This window comes from Pundamilia nyererei, unplaced genomic scaffold (assembly GCF_000239375.1).
Source record: "Pundamilia nyererei isolate P.nyererei 1_Seehausen unplaced genomic scaffold, PunNye1.0 scaffold00211, whole genome shotgun sequence".
NCBI classification, from domain to species: domain Eukaryota; kingdom Metazoa; phylum Chordata; class Actinopteri; order Cichliformes; family Cichlidae; genus Pundamilia; species Pundamilia nyererei.
This window is the reverse complement of record NW_005187612.1, coordinates 841534-864142: the sequence shown is the minus strand read 5'-3', so window position 1 is coordinate 864142 and position 22609 is coordinate 841534. Positions and strand designations below refer to the sequence as shown.

The 22609-nt window shown below is 40.9% G+C and overlaps 1 protein-coding gene across 1 annotated transcript; it reads right to left on the bottom strand.

The window, feature by feature from the left end:
- Positions 1–11828: 11828 nt before the first annotated feature.
- Positions 11829–19827, bottom strand: LOC102212864 (B-cell scaffold protein with ankyrin repeats-like). Its single transcript, XM_005748035.1, has 9 exons — positions 19769–19827; positions 19292–19513; positions 17558–17617; positions 15778–15965; positions 12782–12845; positions 12595–12624; positions 12271–12350; positions 12056–12108; positions 11829–11899 (listed from the first exon to the last, which is right to left on the bottom strand). The coding sequence occupies exons 1-8, from the start codon at positions 19782–19784 to the stop codon at positions 12076–12078; spliced, it is 693 nt and encodes a 230-aa protein (XP_005748092.1). The 5' UTR covers positions 19785–19827; the 3' UTR covers positions 11829–11899; positions 12056–12075.
- Between the last annotated feature and the right edge of the window lie 2782 nt (positions 19828–22609).

Sequence of the window (22609 nt, the reverse complement as noted above, 5' to 3'; positions counted from 1 at the left end):
TCACTTTTATTGAACACAGTCGGTAATCTTTCGCAGTACAGGCTGGAAAATTCAACCGAACCTCGACCTCTGCGCTAACGACGTCTCTAAAAATACAGGGAGTCAGGTGGTCCAATTAAAGAGAAGAGACTAGAAGTGGGGGTTGTTCTCGTGTTATTCCTATAAATAAATGCACTAAAAGTCTTGTTACTGACACAAAAGTCTGGACTTCATAAAAGTGATTCAGTTTGTGTCCTGATCACAAGAGTGGAAGCTGGAAAACAATTCAAGAGGACGCGAGTGTTCACCGATCCAAATTCGGACACTTTGTTTACATGATTCTAGGCGTGATCACCAAGCAGCACCAAACCAACTTCAAAATAAAAGAATTGAAGTTTTTAAAGACTAAACAGATTTTCCACAACACATCTGGAACAAATGAGAGACAAAATGCTGAACACTATATGTAGCTAAAAAACAAACAAACTACACAACATCATCAAATCTGTGGCGATTGGCGGATGGCTTCTGGGGCTGGAGGCTTTGCTGCTAAGGGAATCAAAAATTATATTCGGGAAATTTTAGGTGAGAATATAAATGGAGAGGGTTGGTGATGCAACAAGACAATGACCCTATATCTGCTCGTGTGTTAATACCCAAGTCAGATTGTGTTTGTCTTCAGTTTGGTTGTAAAGAGCCAGTTTGGAAATCCCGGTAATCCCAAATGGTTAGCAAACTTTCTCTTTATGACGCTAAGTTGTGTTGCTGTTGTCTGCATGAGAAACAGATCTGTAACCTTCCATAGGCTCACCGAGACATCTGCTGTACATGGCAACATGAATAGAGCTTTTGGCTTGGGTTCAAGGCTCCGAGAGTGCCTTTTGTCGGTGAACGGTCTATTGTGGGTGGATAGGAGGATGGTGTTTACGGTCGCCACTACCTCCATGGCCCCCGCAAGGAGGATAATGAGATACAGTTGTTATCAGTGACAGCCGAGGGCCACGAGGAGTTGTATCGGCCCGGTGCCTCGACTCTGATCCTCCCAGAGTGGGAGGCAAGATTGGAATGATGCTAATGTTCACTTGAAAGCCTTTCTAATTGCTTCTTAGTGGGAACTGCACATCTTTAACTGGAGAGATGTGACATGAAATTTAGCATATAGTTAATAAGCTGGTCCGACTGGTCATTTTTGCACTATTTTGCTCATTAGTAAGTTGCATAATTTGCATTTTAATTGACCACAGCTAGTGTTAGACTCTTGAATAACTTTTGATAAGTCTAAATTTAGCTAAAGATACACAAGGCTAGTAAAAAGTTGCTTAGAGGTGTAGTTCTGTTGGTCAACATATAACCTCTGTGGAAGTCTGCATTGAAATCCCTCTCATCTTAGTGACTCATGTTAAATTTCCCAACTTAGCAGCAGAAAAAGAAAAAGGGTATGAAAGCCTGGTGTAAAAAGGGGTACTGTGGTATGTGATAAAGTGAATGAGCAGTGGAACACTTTCATCCTCACCACTTGTCTCATAAATATGAATTTTATACACCACAGTATATTATTTTCTACATGTGCTTATTTGCTATGTTTTGCCATTGCCAAGGTAACACTGCTTCACTTACTATTCTGGGTTTATTTGTGTTAGCATTAACATCAAAGCAATTGCACAGATGAAGGCAAATACAGTCTATCTTTTATTGTGTTGTAGATGTTTCCTGTCATTTATTCCTTTGTTCATACTTTACTATTGTTTCTTTGTTCTGAGCCGTAGTGGAGGTAAAGTGTTTGGGAAGGAGGCTCCTCCGCATCTCCTGACTTTTATAGTGCTGGTGATTTCATGGTCGATATGACTGGGTTACATCAAGACGAGGGTTTTTCTTTCAGTAGGAATGTTTTCTTTTGTGTGAGTTTTTTCTTGTCTGGATCACGGAATCACTTGTCAAGAGTATTTGTCTTATTGGGAGCTATTTAGCTGTGTAAATTAGCAAGTTATTGAGTTACAATTGAAGTTCAGTAAAACACATAAGAAACAGAAGAAACACACAAAAAAAACCCTACACAGAAGTATTTTTGTGGAGACATTAACACAATGAAAAAGCTGTGACAAGCTAACAGTGACAAGCTAACAGCTAACGGCTACTGGCTAACATGTATATATAAAATCATATGACTCATGAGATTAAATCACATATTACCTGCATCTTTTTTCTACCTTTGTGTTTTATGACATTTTGTTATTTTCTATCTCTGTTGTGTTTTATTCAACTTCTGTTGTATTTTGTGTTTTTCTTTTTCTGGGTATTTCCTTAAGCAGTGGTGCTTTTGACCCTTCAGGGCCACCATAGATTTGGGGAGTTTTTGGTTTGACTTTTGCACATCCTGTAGAACACTCTAAATAAACTGCTCATCTCTGGGAAAGCATTGCCAGACTGTTTTACATGGTGCAAGGACAAAAATGTTGAAAGACTCCTTTAAACTGAATTAAGACTTTAAGTTATGCATATTAGGAGCATGGCAGCTGGCAGGTAGGTTTTCGGTACATGCAGTGTTAGCTACTTGCTGTCTGCTAAATGATTTCACAGGGACATTTTTATATAGGCACAATAAATACTAGAGCCCTGGGCTAAACTAATGCTTCCCACTGAGTAGGCCTGTGCATATTAATATAATGGAAAGTATTCAAGCATTACTTTGTAAACTGGCATACTATTCAGCTGACAGAGGTCTGATTTAGAATTAAGACGTTTTGATCTAAAATATACCTTAGTTTGAACTTTGACATATCTTTTACTCACCCAGCCTCACTCTAATCACAGATGCCATTCATTCTTATCTCAGTGCTCAGACCAAACATAAAAGCGAATCAGTAGTAGAACCCTTCACCCAATATCCTTGCTGGATATAGCACAACATCTTAATTGATTTGTTCCAAAACCAGATGAAGTGACTCACAAAAATCTGCACTATATGCCCTCAGATAAGTGCAAAAAAACCAAGATTTCTGCTTTGAAGAGTATCCAGCAATTATATGTGGTATTTGTGGACAAACACCATTGTTCATGGAATTTAGGGTCGAAGCTGAGGCCCTTACAGATGATTTATGTATTCAGCTGGGGATGGGGGAGGATAAAATGGGCAAATTTCATCTGGCTGTAGAAAGCTCCAGCCCAGCGGGCCTAGAGAAGGCTTAAACATAAGCAGGACGGGTGCCAGGTCCTCTCCTCGGCCATTGTGCTTTAATTAACCTACATAGGAGCTGACTGCTTAAATGTGCAATGATAGATAAGGCCCCTTGGATGATTGATTTATTTACTGCACATGCTAGTGATTTCCATAACATTACAAGCCATATGAGGCACAAAAGTCATTAATGCTCAATATGGCCGTCAATGTATACAACATACAGTAAAACCTGCTTTCAGGTGGAGGTAAGCTAATAAAAATGCAGCAAATGGATGGGAAATTTTGGCTTGAAGATCAGCCAAGGTCACTGATGTTCCAGTAAATAACAGCGAGGACAGGAAATGATGGAGAGATGTTGAATTCACGACTTTTAGAGACATTGTTTTATAAAAGCACACCAGGTCTGGCTTTGTCAAGTGAAGTCTGGCATGGGCCCAGCAGCAGTCTGAGGCTGTGATTGCAGCCGAACGTCTCCATCAGAGAGCACTAGAAGGTAACGGTGGGATTAAAATGGGCACTGCTGGCACATACAGGCGGGCAGGGTGTTTCTTTCTTTTTTTTAGCTAGGCCATTGTTCCATATGTGCTCCACCTGCGCCTCTCAGAGCCTCGCGCCAAACACACGGCCGGCAGGCTCCACCATCCTCGCTGATTGGAAGTTGCCATGGTGATGCTGGAAGCCGGTGCTGAAAGTAGGGGGGGTGTGCTGTAAATCTCAACATGGTATTTTTTTAATTTAGGAAATTGGCAAAGGAAGTGTAGTAAATGAATCGGCGTTAATAATAATTCACATATGGGACAAAACACAATTAGGCTGCTTTTGGCTACAGGCAAAGAGAAGACAGCTCCCTCTAAAATGTGATCTCATCTCATCAAAGGCACTTCAGCTTTCCCAGTAGTCCTGAGTGAGCAGATAGTACGGCTCTATGTGATAATGATGTTTATGGAAATAATATGACTGAAAGTTATCACTGGACACAAAGAGCAGCGAGATGGAGACATCAATCATGCAATGATGACCCATAAATTGATTCCTTATCAGCTCGTGTAAATGGATGGAAAGAGTGATTCAGTGCTTTGGTTTATTAAATAGAAAACTCAATTTTTTCTCCCTCCCCCTGTGGAATGCTCACCCACTACCAGCACTGTTTTGTTTCATAAGTTAGCTTTTTTAAAAAAAATTATTTCGTTTCTTTATAAATTTGTTTGGAGTGCAGAGGAAAGCCGAGCAGCAAAGCTCACCCGTAGCTTTTAATAACATGATGGCCACCATCCAGCTTCAGACGAGTCCTGGGATTGGCTGATCCCTTCACACTCTGGCACCTGGAGCAAGCCTGAAGTATATGTATGTGTGTGTCTGTATGTGTGAGTGGGAGAGGGAGAGGGTGAAAGAGGCTGTCATTGGTGGCTGCACTATTGGTGGCGTGACATGACGAGAATCAAAGGCCGTCACCTGCAACCGAGTGAGAAGAAAAATCATTAAAATGGTTTCAGGCCAAAAGCCTTTGCATAAAATCCGAAAACTTTTAGTTTGGGAGAGGAGAAAAAAACATTTTCTCTTGGTTTTAAATTCAAAGTTCAAAGTGCATTCAAGGAAATTCTTGGCTTAGGTTTTGGTATTTGCAGCAGGTGTGAGGGAATACGTGAGGAGAAAAACCTTCCTGACTAAAACTGTCTGCGTTCGAGTTTGTATTAAAAAGACAAAGCTGCAGCGCTGCCCGCAACACTCAGTGGTGACCCACGTATTTGTTTATGATTGGCAACCCCCGTCTGAAAACGGCTGTGCAAATACGATATGTACATTTGCATGTTTGTTGTCATTCATTTCACCATTAATCCATAATCCAAACTAAACTGGCGGTAAACAGCATTGCGGGGGGAGGTGTTTGGTTGTTCAGCTGTGGCTCCAGGATCATCCAGTGATACATGCAAAATGGGGCTTTGGGTCAAGATCACAGCACAGATAGAAACAGATTTTAAAAAAACCTGCCGTTTTCTCTGCACAGAAATCCTCAGCAGCGTTTTCTATACTTCTCAAGTTGGTGTTGTTTATGAGACTCCTGCGCCAGCTTAGCCGGTGCGGAAGTGACCTTTCCGAGTCATTGAAAATGCAGAGTAGCTACAGACAAACTGACCTGCAGAGGAATTAGCCGCTGCTCCTTTCGTCTCCTGCAAACCCAACAGCTTGAACACGCCTGGGCGCTGCCTCACAAAGGCGCTCTATGGAGGAGGCCTATTAATCTTCCCAAAGCCTCAAAAAAGCAAAAGAGTCAGTGTGGGCCCCTAAGTCTGGTGCCCGGGGCCCGCAGAACGGGGGTCCTTGGCAGGCTCTGTGGGGTCAGTCTTGGCCCTGGATCAAATAGGTGGGGGTGGGACAAGGGCACAGGATGGTGTACCTGTGCCCTTTAACAGATGCCAGGCTGAGGCTGGCTCCGGGGAGAGGGGAAAGGATCATTCCTGGTGCTGCTGGCCTTCACAAACATCAATCAGGATGTAGCTGTTCTTCCTCCATCATTAAAGAGGAGATAGAAAGAGGGTCATCTGAAAGCGCTGCAGCTTCTCCGTCTGATATTTAAGGGCCCGGAGTGCAACTGAAGAGAGCGAGTGACACCTGTGATGCCGCCACTGCATTACGGAGAGAAATATTTTATTAGGAGTTTAATCTTCTGATACATGAAGCGATAACAGCTGACAGTACAACATGCAGATTGCGAGTGTGAGTAATTATTTGCCTGCACTCTGAGTAAATATTGAAGCAAAATAGGCCCGTTCTGTATTTTGAGCCTTTTGCGGCATGTAAAAATAGCAAGAAATGATCGTTAAATCTTTAAAAATATAAGTATTTAGTAGTTCCCTACAAACATCTGCTGAAACACATTACACATACTGTTGCAATGGATGATATATTCCTTCAGAAAGATGTGAAAGGAAAGAGGAAAGGTTGTAAAATTTGCTGGCTTCTAGTGGGTGGGGCTTTTAAATTAAATCAGAGGCCCAGGTGCAAGAAGGCATGAAGGGAGGGGAGCTTTTTCCTTTTCTTTTTTTACTTTAACTGAGCCAACACCTGCCTTTAGCTTAGTTTACCTTTTTGGGACTGGCCGCAAGCAGCAAATCTTAACAAGAATCTCTGTATTAAGTACTATTTAGGCCGGCTGCTGGTGCTGAGAAATCTACTTAAGCTAACCTGACTTAAGGTAAGCCCTAAATAACCCAGTGCCAGCAACCTTCAGTTACTTCCTGTAAATCCTTTACAGGCACACCCGGTGTTAAAAAAGTAGAGCTTCTAGTCATTCACTGTCATGTCTTAAATATACATACATGCATTTAAGTGTGTGTGTATTGTCAACAGCGTGCACCAAACCCAGTGTTACTCAGAGGGTCTAACAGTCTGTCGCAAACGTTAAAAGTTAGGCACTGAAATAATCTTTTATAAGGGAAACATACAAATATAAAGTGGTGTAATTAAAAATGAATTCATTACTCAATAAACTCAATTATGCAAAACCATAAATTAATATTGCTCATCTCAATATACAACATAAATGAATGAGACCAAAAATAAATCCAAAGCCATTAAATAAGGTTACAGTTGTGAAGCCTCGAGCTGTTTTCACTATCGCCGTCGTCAAGCCAGAGGCACGTCTGACCGAGGAGCTATTGAAGACTGTAATTTGCAAAATAAGCATCTAGTTGGAATAAATGAGACTTGGAATTGATATTTTACAGCATAAATTTATGAGGAACCTACTGAGGTCAAAGATCAAGGGAAACAGGGGCTGATTTTTTATGGCCTAGACAATAGCGACTTCTTTTTGCCACCGGTTGGCAATCAGAAAGAATGCAGGTTCAAGGCTCTCCTCTTTAGGCTTCACTTTTCCAGCATCTGCATTCTTTTAAAAGAATTATACATGTGGAATTGGCACAGATGGCATCATGGAGGAAAAAAAAGCAAACAAAACACCAGTTCTCTGCACAGCAAGTCTGTCTACCATGGACACAATTCATGCAGACTCTACCTCCAAATCATCATTTTATTACAGTCCAGTGATTTATTCTGGTACATTTAAATGATAAAAATTTAACTTTCATCACATTTTAGAGCGCAGAGATTCATAATCAGTAAGATAAAACTAATAAATTCCGATTATTTCCTGCTGTTTGACTGTTTGATCCCTAGAGGTGTAGTTTTGAATTCAGCATATTTGTGGAGGGGCTGAGGTAGAAACCAAATGATGATTTTTCCTTAAATAAACAGTCTGTAATCAAGTTTCCTGAGCTCTAAATGCACAAACAATAAAGAGGAAACATTTAATTTGATTTCTGTCAAGTAAATCTACAAAAAGCGAAACCCTAAAATTATCCTGTTATTGCCTTAATGCTTCACTATCCTTCAGCTGGGCCTAATGCCTCTTAAACAAACAGACCTTGCTCAGGCTTTTCAGTGTTTGTAAGGACTTGTCAGAATAGATGTACCCTGCTGTGGCTGCTGCTCTTTTCCCCCCACAGCCTGCGAGGACTGAACAGAGCTCTACTGTGGCTCGGCGGACATTGAAATTCCCCCGACGTTTGTACAGTGAATTCCATTTCCGTGCCTTTTGATTCATACTTCTTTTTTCCTCCTCCTTTCCCCCTGTGAAGTACCTTTTTGTCCCCTGTTTGAACTTGGGTGAAGAATTCATCTGCAAGTGGAGGTTGGAGGTCAGACAAAATGGGCGAACTGAATGACTTAAGGAGCGACGGAAAGGGAAAAATATGAGGAATGGTGGCATGCATTGACAATGAATAAGATTAAATAAGGTCTGCAAGTGATGGCTTCCTCTGTTAATGCGATTAGTGGAAGTGGGCTGTTTGTATAAGCGTTAATGGGAATTCAGTTGAAAGAAGTAATGGTGATGAATATCCAAAGTTCAACCAATCCGACCTGTGAAGAAGAAGGAGCTCAGAAACTGTTACGCTTTAAAAACATTGTTTTATTATTAATGTTCTTCTTTATTAGCAGTAACACGTGCTCACAAGAGTGATGGCAGCTGGCCCGCGACACAAACTCATCTAACTGGAAGCTAAAAAAAGAAAGTCAGCATGAACTCCTGGATTGGACGCTTTGTTTTTGCTCCTGTGCCATACACTCTAGCTGCTCAGCTTTTTCTTTATAATCAATGCTGTCCACATTTACTGTTGAGGTCAGCTCTGAGCAGCTTGTTCTCATCACAGTGAGGTTCATCTATAACTATATGCGGTTTGTGGATTAGGGGATGAAAGAATGCCACTGACTGTGAAATTGCCTGATTTTTATCGGGGATGTTGGTGAGCAGCTGTGCACAATCCTCTGCCCTAATCTCGGGGCTGGAGAGGGGACTGGGCAAGGAGGGGAGGTGTTTGTGTGTGTTTTTGTCTCCCTGCATGTGTGTGTGTGTGTGAGAGAGAGAGAGAGTGTTGCGTGCATGCCAATGTTGGAAAGGTTCTGAATGGTTGTGTTTATGCATGATCCTTCAGAAGACTAGTTATCCCTGATAAGTTATCCCAGTGTTGTCCCAAAATCGGTGGTGCTACAGGGATGCAGGATTCAGTAGATGACTGTGGCGACAGCTTGGCTTTTTCTGTTTCAGTTGGTAAAGGCCAGTAAAAAGATATGTCATAATAATATTATTGATGCATTGACTGTATAATCCTGTCTCTCCACTATCTAACCAAGTCTAGTCCTGGAATAAGGATAGAGAGGAAATCTAATTAAAGTTCATGTTGCATAATAGTGAATCCATAAAACTGTATTCTGTCTACAAAGTTTCATATTAAATTAAATTCAGTTTGACTTAGCACTGAGTCACAACAACAGTCACCTCAAGACACTCTATATTGTAAGGTAAAGATCCTAGGGTAATACAGGGAAAACACAGACAACCCCCTCTGAGCAGGCATGTGGTGACATTGGGAAAGAAAAATTTCCTTTCAACATGAAGAAACGTCCGGAAGAACCAGGTTCTACAACTTCCTGCCCACCTATTTGAGCAGACAATTTGCATGGGGCATTTGAATGTCACTAAACTCTGTGGTGTTGTGCTCAGTTTACTGTTTTAGCTCTTTTGAAAAAATGCTCAGATATGCAAAAGGCCCAGCAGCAACTGGGAGGCAGACAATTAGCAACTCAGTCATGGAGCATGGAGCAACTACAAAGCGGGATATTTTCCTTAGAAGGAGCCAAAATGTTCCTCTCGCCCATAGCCTCCTGACTTTATGGCAGTAAAGATATTCACAGGTGAAAAAAAGAGTTTTAATCTCTGTTTTTAATTTTCCTCTTAATGACAGCTAGGTGATTTCTTTTTATAGTTAATAATTAAATTTAGGCTTACTGTTAGGCATTATATAGCAAGTGGAAGCTGCTAACTGTTTGCTAATTACTCTGCTAGTTACTGAACTGGACCTCTTTACAGTTTTTGTGGTGCTGGTGCCTTCTGGACCTTTTTTAATGGAGTTAGCTAACAAATAGTGTGGTTTGCCATGTGGCACAGCCCATTCAAAAAGTTCATACTCTATTTTTGGTAAGTGGAGCTCTAGTATTTTACTGAGCTACTTAGCCTTGCTAGCCAAACTTGCTAGCATTAGCGGAAAACTTTACACCATCTTTTCTAAACATGGTCACTTCTGGCAAGTTTGCCATTGTGTTAAATTTGAGTTTTTAAATCAGACTTTAAAAGGCAATGTGCGATGCTATAGTATCTTTTATTTAGCCTAGTCTATGATTTATACATAGAGTTGCTGAAAATATATCCTAAAAAACTAAATAAAGTGCATTACCATTTAGTACTATTTGAAATGTAATTAGTTTTTTATTGTATATTTATGGATTTCTTTTAACAATTCATTGAATTTTACCATTTATGGAAATTCCCATAAACTTCTGCAAAAAGTAGACAATGTACTAGCAAAAAATTTGGAGGCCATTTTACATGTATTGTGGATTTATTGTTTAAATGTCTATACTTTTACTAAAATTTGCACAGCACAGTAGTATAGCTCTTTGGAAGTCATGTTCATACATATACATTTATGCAATTAAATGTTTTAGAGATTTCAAATGTTTATAGTAAAGTACACATTTGGTAAAAAACAAAAAAACCTCCAACTCACAATTGTATGAAGTGTGACCACTTTTGTGACCAAAAAGAAACAAAGTTACAGAATAGAGAAATACAGAAAGTGTCATTTCGGTCAGTTAAATAACATTTACGATCAATGTAGGAAGTGTGTGTGTAGATTTATGTTTCAGAAACATCACAAGAATTTCTTTTTTCAAAGTGGATGCAGAGTACAGGGTTTGTCAGTCTTTGATCGTGTGTTTGATGTATTGCTGCCCACATACAGAAGCATGCTTTGTGTGGGCAACGCATGACACTGAAGTTCCCTATCTCCTTGTCTCTCTGACTAGGGAATTATTCCATGTGGTGGCGCTCAGAAATTTGCATACACAATGATTTGAGGCCTATCTCGGTGGCCGTGCCCGATGCACGGACTGAAATAAACGCAGCAGGTGACAGGCAAACATATGCCTCGAATGCCATGGGGTCCCGAAGCCGGATCATCTCCAAAGGCTAACTGGCAGGTCTAAGTAGAGACGGCATTAATACATATTATTCACAAAGAGCATGATTGAACAGAAAAATGTGCCCGGCGTGTACCCAGCTGCTTTGTTGGCACACAGCTCAGCCTCTGCCTGGGTTTCAAGACTGAGCTTGGATTTAGCCATGCATTCACTGAATTCCCCATGCAGCTCTTATTCATTCATTCAAGCACAGGCAGGGCTATACCAACAAACTGGTGTCTGTGAGTGTGAGAAAGAGTGTGCTCATATGTGCCAGTTCCTGAATGGGTGTGTAAATCACAGCAAATTTAGATTTTTGACAACTATGTACCGTAAATATTTGCTGTTCACAAATGTGATTGACGTGATTTAAAAGCGCCGTTCTAAGAGGGTATTTATTAAATTTGTAAAACACAGAGATGGCTGCATTGTGGCAGCTAAACAAAATGATTTTCCCGGCAACATCAAGCCTTCTTTTACCCTAACACGACTAATATTTCTGCTCTTTGCAGTAAGCCGGCTTACAGCTTTCATTTTCTTTCCTTCAGATTCATATTGACATTTCTTGGCTGACGCGAAGATTGAACACATGCTTCGTGTTTGCAGCCACAGCAAGACGTAATTAATTGATGTGCTCATCTTCTGATTACATACATCAACATGTATGGATACATTTTTCCAAAGCTTGCCACCCAGTCAATAGGAGGTCACAGGTGCATCTGTACTTACAGATGTCTTCAGACTGTGGGTGCGATGGCCATATCTAGAGATATGACGCCCTCTAGAGGGAAACATTTGGAGGTTTTACAGGCCGAGACTTGCTGGCGTGAGCGCTGCCTTTCTCTAGAGAAGAAGCTCATAAAAATGAGAAACACATAATTTCCTCACTAATTATTAAAATTGTGGTTTAGTTTAAACATTTACAATTGTGAGCGAATTGCTGCAAATTCAGTAACAAAAAAACTGTTAGAAGCAGTTTAATCTACAAAATTACAGGAATACTAACATCTAAGTTTTCACAAAGCAAAACTATATGATGCTAAAAACCTGTCATTGTATTGTATATTACATATAATTATTCAAACTAATGCACTGATACAAGTTATCCTATAAGAGGAGGGTTAAGCTGGATGTGGACTGTGTAACATCCTTTCACTTCTTATTTCTCTGAAAGAGAAAACAAAGAAACAAAGGTGTTTATGTATTACAACAGATCACAGCAGCTATAAGTCATAATTGAACAGAATATTAATAGTGTCTTTGGAGCCAAACAGAAAATATTTGTCTGGCTTAAATAATCAAAGAAGTGGATTTCATACTCACAATCGATATAGGACTTGCATTCACCGTTTTTCGGATTTTCGGAAAAAAGCCGTCTGCAAAAGAATTTGGTGAATTGCTGCATTATTATATTTGCTTACTGGGACGTCAGGGTACAGTGTTTTTTTTGTTTCAAGCAGAATAATCAACAGATGTGATTAAATGATATATTAATGCAGCTGAGGCAAACTGTCCTACTGCAAGTGAGGTAAACGTACCTGCTGTGCTTTAAGCGGCTTGCTGTAAAAATCAGACTCTGCTGGTTGGTTTCCTCTTTGACTTCCATTCACCGCAACACCTGGGGGAGAAATTATCCAATATGCACTGCTGAACAGAGAATCATTCGGTAAAAGAAAATAAAGGACTCTCATTTAGCGCTGGTGAAACTCACTAGATCAAAACACAAGGCACTGGGGATTTGATTAAATAACACTTCCCGGAGGATTAATTTCCCAGCACTGCGACTGGAGCTCGAGAAACTACAAAGGCATGCAAACACAGATTTCCTCTGCGCGCGCTGAGATAAGTTTTTAAAGACTTACTTGCCGTGTGATGAACGATGTTGATTTTATCTGTAGGGAGAGAAGACTTTTTAAGCCATTTACAGTATACAGTTTAATACACTCATTTGTACCGGGGTTATTTATTCCATATACTTAATATTTTAAAGAAAACCAAAAAGTCTGCGATGACAGCACAGTTTAGCCCACATAGAATGTGAATATTTACCATAGACGCTGTCGTCTGCCTCTCTGTTGTTTATGATAGTGGCTCTCAGATGGCTCAGCTTCTGCTGTAGAGACAAAGATCAGTGCTTCAGTATTAGACTGACTGTACAGAAGGCATCCAGGTCTTTATACATTCTGAGATTTCCATGATGGATCCGTGTTATGTTTACACTGGCTAAGACAAAGAAAAGAGCGCGTTTCACAGACTCATCATAAATCTTTCGGTGCTTTCGTGGAGGTCCAGTGGAAAACATACTGCAAATATAGTCCAAGTATGCAACAACAGAGCAGAACAAAAGGGTGGAGGTAGTTTTACTGACGATATTAGTCCGCAGACCAATAAATCTGCTCTCTGTACTGCGCTGCATTTCAGAGAGCAATATACTTTTAACTGTTGATGATGTTGATGTTAAGGTGCTACCTTGATCATTTATCACTAAGTCTGTTATAAGATGTGAAAAGTAGTAAGAGTTAGTGCTGAAATGCCCAGGTGAAAGATCCTTATATCAAATATTGAAAATTTGTGTAGCAGAACTGGTGACTCTTTAGTCGGACTTTGATACAGTGTGATCTCTGTCGCTCTACTGATTCTTCTCCTCGAGTCTTACATTTTTGCAAGTATTGTGACTTGACTTCAGTGTTAGGCGGGAAACAAATTCCTTTAGCTTCTACAAAGGCGTCTACCGCTGTTTTACAACCTCATAACCTGTCTGTGTAACGCACAGCAGCGCACCGTAGACCAGACCTTATAACTTGCCTCAACAGGAAAAGCACAGGTGTTACTAATAACATTAAAAATGTGTCTCAAAAATGAGACGGTGAGCCAACAAAACCAGGACCCTGAAATAAAAGCAGGTAGATGGAATTAGCGCATCATCTGTTTTATTATTTCCTACTCTGACGTGCCAGAAAGTATTAGGTGAAAAAGGTTTGTTAAGGCAGATTGAGCCCGAGCACTTCATTGTAAATTAACATTTATATTAACTGCAGCCTGATGAAATTTACAGTACTGTGCGAAAGTCTCAAACCACTCTTCATGTCTTTATATTTTGCAGCAATTTATTCAAAAATCTGAAAACATAACTGGAAAGTGTATAAGGAGTTTGTGCAATTCTAACGAGCTCGAAAGTGAGTATTTGGCATGACCACCTTTATTTTCCTGCACACACACAACTCTCTGAGGCAAGCTGTCTTGTCAATAATCCTTTTTTTATCCAGGTAAAAATCTCATTGAGATTCAAATCCAATTTCCAAGAGAGACCTGGCATCATGGCAGCAAAAAGTCAAAACAAAAACGCATAAGGGTTAAGTAGTCATCAGGAATAGTTCTCCAGGCTCCTTGAAGGACATTGAAAGCTCTTCTTTGGATGTTTTCTGCCTTTTGTTCTGTTCTCTGTCAAGATGATCCCACACTGCTTCAGTAATGTTGAGGTCTGGATTCTGGGGAGGCCAATACATGACTGATGTTCCATTATTTGTGTTTTCCTTTACCTTTTCCTTTTCCTTTACCCAGTTATGCTTTTACTTTATTATCAGGGTGTTTGGGATCACTGTCATGCTAAAAAAAATTAAACCCTTTTCAATCAGACACTTTTCATGTTGAATTGTATGGTGGATCAAAATCTGATGGTACTTTTCTTTGTTCATAATTCCACCAATTTTGACAAGATCTACAACACCACTGGCTGAAATGCAGACCAAAACCATGACAGAGCCTCCACCCTGTTTTACAGATGGCTGTAGACTCTCACAGTTTGGATTCATTACTCTATAAGACGTCTTGCCACTGATTTTACGTCCAAATTGGCATACAGTCTCTTCTTGTTTCCCTTCCTTAAATAAAACTTCTTGACAGCTATCCTTCCACTGAAACCATTAGATGGAAGGTCCAGATGCATCTCATGTCCTGTGTTAGGTCTTTGGTGGATTATTTTTTTCTATTTCTTAAGGACTTAACTTTCTGTACTGCTCACTTTCTGTAGATAGTTTTTTTTTTGTAGACCTGTCATTTCTTCTTTTCCCCCCACTTCTCCAGTTTTTTGAAGTTTTTTATGGACGGATGGCACATCAAGCCAAGGCATGCCAAGTTTACAGCTAAAACCTCTTTGGGAATCACCTTGTTGGTGGAAAACTACATTCCTTTCCTACCCTGGTGTCCTAGTGTTGCACAGCTACCTGATAATGAATGGGTACACCTTCCCATCATTCCCCTATCTGGAACTTAACAGCAAGTAACTTGTGTTGTGCTTCAAATCCTTCACTATAGCCGTTACAGTATTTTGAGTGCACAAGTTTCACATTATTATTTATGAATTTATAAAGAATGCCAAAAAAATACTAGATAAAAATGCCCCTCAAAACTGGACTGTGGAGCTATTAAAAACTGCTCTCCCTCTCTCTATCATTGCCTTCTTGGTTAACAACATAAGGCGCCGATGCAGGGTAGCTTGCCGAAAGCTCTAGATTTGACAGACTTATTTTTTAAGGCACAACAGCTAAAACCACCCAGGTCATGTGATATGTGCAGTTTGGTGTTTGAAGAATGTGTGCGTAGAGGCTCCTCGAGTTGCAGGTGTTGACGAAATAGAGTAGCTACAGGAAAAAAACGACAGCCAGATATTGTAAACATCATTTCTGCTACTTTGTGGTGCGTAACAATACTAGAAAACAGTACCATGTCAAAATTTACATGCTGCTGAAAATAAGAAACCCTTCCCTTCAAATGTGAGTTTGTCATATTTTTGGCCCCTCTGGCTTCCTGTACAATTCATAACAGAAACCCTATTTTGAATCAGCGATTCTTCACTTCTTTCTTTTTTCTGGCCTACAGAGATCTTTAAAACCTGAGGGATTGTTTTCTTTATTGTGACACATGGTTCCCCAGATGCATACCACACTTGCCTGATTATTCAGTATTTGTATTGTATCGTGTGTGGACCTGCTTGCTTCTTTCAGATCCCTTCATGTGAGTTCGGTCAGAGCGTGCAGCGATCCTACCTGCTGCTTGGCATCCAAGTCTTTCTGAACGTGCTGCCAGTCGCTGAAGAGCTCGAGAGCCTCGTCCACAGTAAGCGAGCCTGCCTTCACCTGCTGCTGGAACTCAATGAGCTGCTGAAGCCCGTCTATCTGGTTTGGCACAAAGGTGTCGTAGGTGGTAGAGACGCTGCCTTCTCGCCCGCGTGCTGCTGTAAACGACAAGCCCATAAAAACAATAAGCAGGAACGTTTCAACATGTTTACTGCTGTAGATTATAACATAATCATAATGTAAGTCCTAAAATATCCACCCATAAATTAAATAGCTGATTTCTAGTTGGGAGAAGATAGAAGGAAGAAAAGCCCGAGTGTAATACCAAAGCAGCTGGTATCCATAGTCGGGTAATGTGAGTTCGCTCGGCACATCTGTGATGTCTGTGAGTCACCGAGATTGTAAGTAATTTTCGTGGCGAGTGTGATGATCTGTGGACGTGTCATTCAGTGTCACTAATGGAACAGCGAGGCAGACAAATGGCTTCATCTCTCTGTAGGTGCTCACTATTGCAGTTCATCCTTTTTTTTAAACTTCTTGGCATGTGGCTTTGCTTAAATCATTTTATTGCCTTTTTTACTGCGTGTGTACCCATTACACTGCTGCTTTAATTACTGCCTTCCCCATGCTGATTACTGGAATATTAATCTGCTTAACAGAACACTACAAATTATTTCATAGCGTCTCCATTAACTTATATCATCCAGCAGGTAATTTTAATAGACAAAAAATTACAACAAAAAATTAGAGGAAAGTATTTATTAAAAAAATGATTGGCACATCTAATCTAAAGTGACGATATCAGTCGTAGCCAAAGAGGGAAATACAAGCAACTGTTTAAAGACATCGCAAGCATGAAAAAAAGCATTAACTGCTTATTCTAGCTGCAGGGCTTGTTTGTTTCAAAGTTAATGAACTGCGACTGTCTTGTCCCAAACAAAGCAAAGAGTAAAGCGGCAAAACATATCAAAGCTACTCGCATTAGTATGCAGGCGACTGCTTAGTCAAGCCTGAGAATAAAACCCTGATATATCTTCAGGATTATCTCAGCATGGGTCTGGAGACTGCAGATTTTTAACAGAAAGTCTGCATCACTGAGGGCATGGAGTTTGAAAGATGCAGATGTTTGGATATCTCACTGGTCAAAGCTTATTTAAAGCAGCACACAGGCAGAAATAAGGGAACGCTATCTTCATGCAGCAGTAGTTCATGGAGTTCTAGCTCTAGTTCAGGGGTCCGCAACCTGGCTCGCGCGCCCTTCAGCTGTGGCTCATGTGAGCTTTGAACGAAAAAATATTGCAAACTATACGAAACAATAGGAAAAAAGATTACATCTGTTATCCATCTGGCTGTGTTGCGGCTAAAGAGGCTCTTTTGATGTTGAAGGTTGCCGACCTCTGGTCCAGTTTATACACACATATCCCAGAAGCCACTTTGTTGGTCCGCTTGTTCAACTGTTCATTAGTGCAACCAATTCAAGAGTCCAGCCCAGTACTGACAGGGCGTACCTAATAAAGTGTGTATGCATTTAAATGATACCAACTGAAGGGCAAATTGTATATGATGAAACAGGATTAGCGCTGCTTTTTGTAAATGATCACATACGACTGGTTAGCACCTAGTGATGTTACATAAGTTACAAATATTCAAGTAAAGTCCACGTACCTTAAATATTGTACTAAATGACTGTTGTACACATTGATCACATGTTACTTATTGCTCTTATTACTATATATTACTCAACACCTACCTTGTTTAGAGGGAAGTGAGTACAGATCTCCATCGCCTGGTGTTTTCTTCCTCTGGAACACTGTTGATGCACAACAGTTTTATGTAACATTGTGCTAATAATGTGGTAAATATCTCTGTAATTTTCCACTAATTATCTTATTAGATAATACTACTAGAATGATGAAAACCAGATCTGAATCTTACATTTTTTCTAATTTGTGCCTGCATTTTAACTGTCCTGCCACACGATGGAGCCATGATCTTATTTCAAAGCACCCTGCTTGTGGCTTGTTCGTAGCTTAGTTAAAAAAAAAAAACATCCAGCACTGTTTCAGAAATGACAAACGTAGTGACATCTGAATATATGTTTAAAAATCTCAAAATAAAAAATGCAGGATCTTGGCTCTTTGCAAAGAGACACAGTTGAGCTCTGAATTGAGTTAGACACTCTGAATGATGCTTTTGGTTTCCTGTCAGCGCTCTGAATGAAAGACTGCACTGTTTTAGCTGTCAGAGGCGGGGGAGCTGCGGCCGTGTGACCAACGCTGGATTTCAAATTCAGCATCCACACCCTGGAAGATAATCCCAGCCTCTGACTCCGTCCTCTGTGACAGCATCTCCTCTTTTCCACTTCACGCTCAAACACGACCTCTCTTTCCTGCCTCGCTCATAATACAAGCCCGGCTTTGTGGCTTCATTCGGCCTCGGCGTGTCCATGTATGTTGCATGTGCAGAACTGCCTGCCCATGGGATTGAATTTCATTCACGTTTTCAGTCTCACTGAGCCCGAGACGTCGCTGCTAACAAAAAGAAGACTCCTCAGTGTTTCCACTTGTGCTGTGTTCTCCAATAACTGGCTCGTCGCCTAATCCTCCACCGAGCCTCATCTCTGCCCTCACATCTTTGACTGCGGTGGTGGGAGTTAGGGGCAAAATGTGATCCTTGTGTGGTTTGAAGCTCCTCTGTCTCAATAGATGGAAACCTCAAAATCCCTCTCCTTTCTCTTGTGCGCTCTGGGGACAAGGATGATGGAAAACATGTGTAATGACTTATTCTGGCTGACTTGGCCTTGATCTGGCCAAGATTGGTTGCAGATGGCAGCCTGGTAGTTCCCTCTCTATTACTGAGAGGATGGTTGGGGTGCAGAGAACTCAGTGGTGCACTCAATTCCTTGTTTTGCTTCGTAAATCCCACCGGGAACGGGGTCGGCTCAGTAGATACAAGCAAGCTCACTAAAGAAAAAAAAAGGGGAGCTATTTACTGAGCCGCTCTAATTAGTTTCGTCCATTTGAATGCACGTGAATGCGAGAGGCGGGCGTAATATTGTCTGCGGTAATAATTAATTGCAGCCCCGCGTGTTCATTTTTGCATTGGCGAGACGGAAAAAAGAGAAGCCACAGCTGTTTTAATGATTTATAAGCCTTGATAATACCAGTCACTTTTGGATGTTTCATCTTCATGAAATATTCACACAGCTGTAATTGAACAGTTAGGGACTGCGGGCTCTCAACGCAGGCAAATGGGTCTTTCTCCAGACTCGCTCGTGTTTGTTTTGTGACGGGGAGCGACTATGTTCTTGCGGTTTCTGAAATCAAAACAAACTGCATCACAAAGCAAGCTCTCTTTTCTCTATTCAGCGCTCTGCAGCGCACATTCCAGGCCCTTCCTCCCCCCATCCTGCATAACTCAGAATCATAATCATCACTATTGTATCTGTCTGAATGAGTGATGCAAGAAAAGAGTCTCAAGTTACCTTGAGTGATGTAAGGGGTTTTGCTGTCCATCAACTGGGTGCCTTCAGGCCGGGGTGTGGGTGCTGGTGGGCGGTTGGCAATGACCACTGCTTTTGCTTTAGCTGAATTCAGGATGGTGTCGTATTCACCATTCACCCCCAGTGGTGCGTAGAGATCTTCATCCTCCCCCTCTTTTTCCTCCACCTGTTGCAGTTTCTGTGTGTCTGTGATGGAAAGATTCCCTGACACACAAAGTGTTTACTGCACTAAAGCCTCAGAATCATAATGGATGCTGCACATGCCATTTTTGTTTTTTGTTTTTTTGGCCACTTGTCATTTCACAGCTGATCAGAAGCAATGCTACACGATGTCCCCATCATTGAGGGGAAACGAAATGAAAGGAAACACAGCGTAATCATATGCCGGGGGGCATAAAACAATTCCATTACTGGCTTGCCTTCTGCCCTCCCTCCACTTCCCATCAGTTGCTCACTCACCTGCACTGCACATCATTTCGTACACGCTGGTATCGTCATTGTCCCCGCCTGAGCCAGACATATTCTGCAACAACAACAGAACACCGAGATGCATTTCTTGCGCCCGTCCAGGAGGCCACTTTAAAGGATATTTGTCTTGCATTGTGATACAGTGCAGCAAAATGTGGATTACTCCTTAGCTCGCTCTCCCTACTTTGCCCGCCGGCTCTTTTTCTCACCTGCGTTCTTAGGCTTAGAAATTGAAAGCTCAGAGCACAGATGACTCTCCACACACCACCACAGCCTGGTATCTTCTTCCGTGCACTGATTTGATATTCAGCATTTCATGTCAGCTGTGACAAACGTCCAGATTATTAATCGAGCTTTCTCACTGCATCTGTTAGGACTTGTGGAAAAGCAATTTCAGGGGGCCATAATGTGAATTACAGAGGTGTGCTTGTTGCCCCGCCTGCTGGCTAACAGAAACCCGTTTTCTCGCTGACAACAAAAGCTGCAGCAGACTAGGCCTCTTCGCTAATAGCACGCTGAGGGACAGACAGGGGTATGATCAGGGTAATTATGAAATCAGACTATCTTCCCTTTTCAGTCTAAACATATCATTTAGTGAGCAATTCAAGACCCCTTTGCTCCATATCAGACCGCATCTATAATTAGGATGAGAAACAGATAATGATTTGCTGCCATATTTCAACTTCTGATAGAGATGCACATTCTGATATGGCTAACAGAAAAAAAACAGACAGTACCACTACATTTTTAAATAAAAACAGCTTTTACTGCATTGTAGCTTTTCCATCGAAAGAGTGAATATGCAATAATATCTATTGATTACAGCTGACCCCGCTGCCGCTTTACGAGGATACATTGTGAATGCAGCAATGTAAATCTGCAGAATGCATGAGATACAGCTCATTTGGATCAAAACATCCACCATATAACCCGCCCTGCTGCGTGTGCCGTTCCCAAGCAACACAGCAAATCATGACTCAATTAGAATATTGCACTGTTCTGAGTACTGCAAATTACACATTGGCTGCCATGAATGCATTACTTAACAGTAGAGGTTCATAACAAGCCCAACAGGTGGAAGGGACGGGTTAATTACCACCACTCGATCATTGAATTTTAATAGTCAGATGCTGTGCCGAAGCACAGTGTGGTATTTTCAGGGGTAGTTCTGGACCGAGGAGGGGTATTTGTTTACTAACCACAAATGCTAAATCATTTTAAAGATGCCTGAAACTGCAGAAGCCCCATTCATTCCAGACAAATTCAATATGAACTGCCGCAGTCCAGACAGTATACATCTAACATGGGATAAGGGCCGTAAATCTGCCTTTAACGGCTGAAATGGCCAATTCACAAGCTTGCTCTTCGCTCGGCTCTCAGCTTTAGCGTGCTCGCTATCTTTTTGCATACTGGTGTCAGCATGGGAGTGTTTGATGTGTGGCAGATTGCAAAGTGTAAAGCTGAACATCACACAAGTGCTGTGCAGTTAAAAATCTGTCCAACTTGTTGTTTTTTTTGGCATAGAACAGCTAGTTGAGCTGGCGAATAAATACTTCACACTTCTGTAAAGCTAATTTTGCTCAGGAATGTGTTACCTTCGCACTTTTCTTTTCACACAAAGCCAAACATGTATTATTGAAGGCTAACACAGCAAGCATAAATCAGTTGTGCTTACATCAATCTGCTGTCAGTGGCAATGCTAAGATGTCGGTTACATGTTTACCATAGTTGACCTATTCTTATATTAAATAACAAACAACTGGGAATAATGTTCCAGAGAGAGAAGGGTTTTTTTTTTAAACCAGCATTTTACTGTAAAGAAAATGCCTACTTTGATATATCTTTAAAGGTGACTTGATGCTAAGTGACTGCCCCAAAACTAAATTAAGCTAGCACTAGCTTATGTTAGCGAAAGTGTGTATCAGACAGATACTGATAGTGACATTTTCTAATGGTTCATCGTATGTGTTACTTTGTCCTGAATGAGACTATTAATTATTTGTTCATTGATTTCCATGGCACTCGCACGGCATACAGTTAGCATCTCAGTGTATACCTGAAACGCCGCTAAAGAAATGTGTAAAGCTGCACGTGGGTGTTCAGATGAACTCGTTTTCTGTTAGTTAGAAGACATGTGGACTAAGGAGCAGTGAGAAGAAGAGACTATGCAAAGTAAAAGCTTGACTAGAGTTGTAATATTCACTGAAAACATTATACAACATTAACACTTTAGAACTTTTATGTTACTACCAACATAAGTCGACTGTAACATAAGCGTTATTGTACAAAAACTCATCCATTCATCTATTTTCTTCCACTTACCCAATTCAGGGTTGTGGCGATTCATGCTCACATTCACAGCTATGGGCAATTTAGAATCACCAGCCCAACAGGTGGAAGCCCAATTAACCTAACCCCACTAACTTCATGTTTTTGGACTTCGGGAGGAAGCCAGAGTACCCGGAGAGAACCCACGGAGAATGTGCAAACTCCACACAGAAAGACCTAGGCCACATGGTGGATTCAAACTCAGGACATTCTTGCTGTGAGGCAAGAGTAATAACCACCAAATCACATTACTTTAACCAAGTATACCCCATATCATAAATACAGTTTGAGTAAGTTTGAATCTAGTTGTGATTTCACTGTGTAGAGATCTGTGTTTCCACAGACATACATTAGAAATTAGAGTGCAGAGGTGCTTCAATGGATAGCCACTGCCATATCTACACATATATGTCTCTATCAATATTTACCATACTATGCTGAATAACATCGTCATGCCAACATTTGCTAATTAGAAACAAAGTCGAGAGATTCATCATGTAGGAC

Bases quoted from the DNA above. Each gene is read 5' to 3' on its own strand.
- LOC102212864 (XM_005748035.1), bottom strand. The intron at 17,618-19,291 runs GTAACTTGAGAC...GTGCATCAACAG, and splicing joins AACCCCTTACATCACTCAAG to TGTTCCAGAGGAAGAAAACA. The intron at 12,625-12,781 runs GTAAATATTCAC...CTCTCCCTACAG, and splicing joins GGCAGACGACAGCGTCTATG to ATAAAATCAACATCGTTCAT.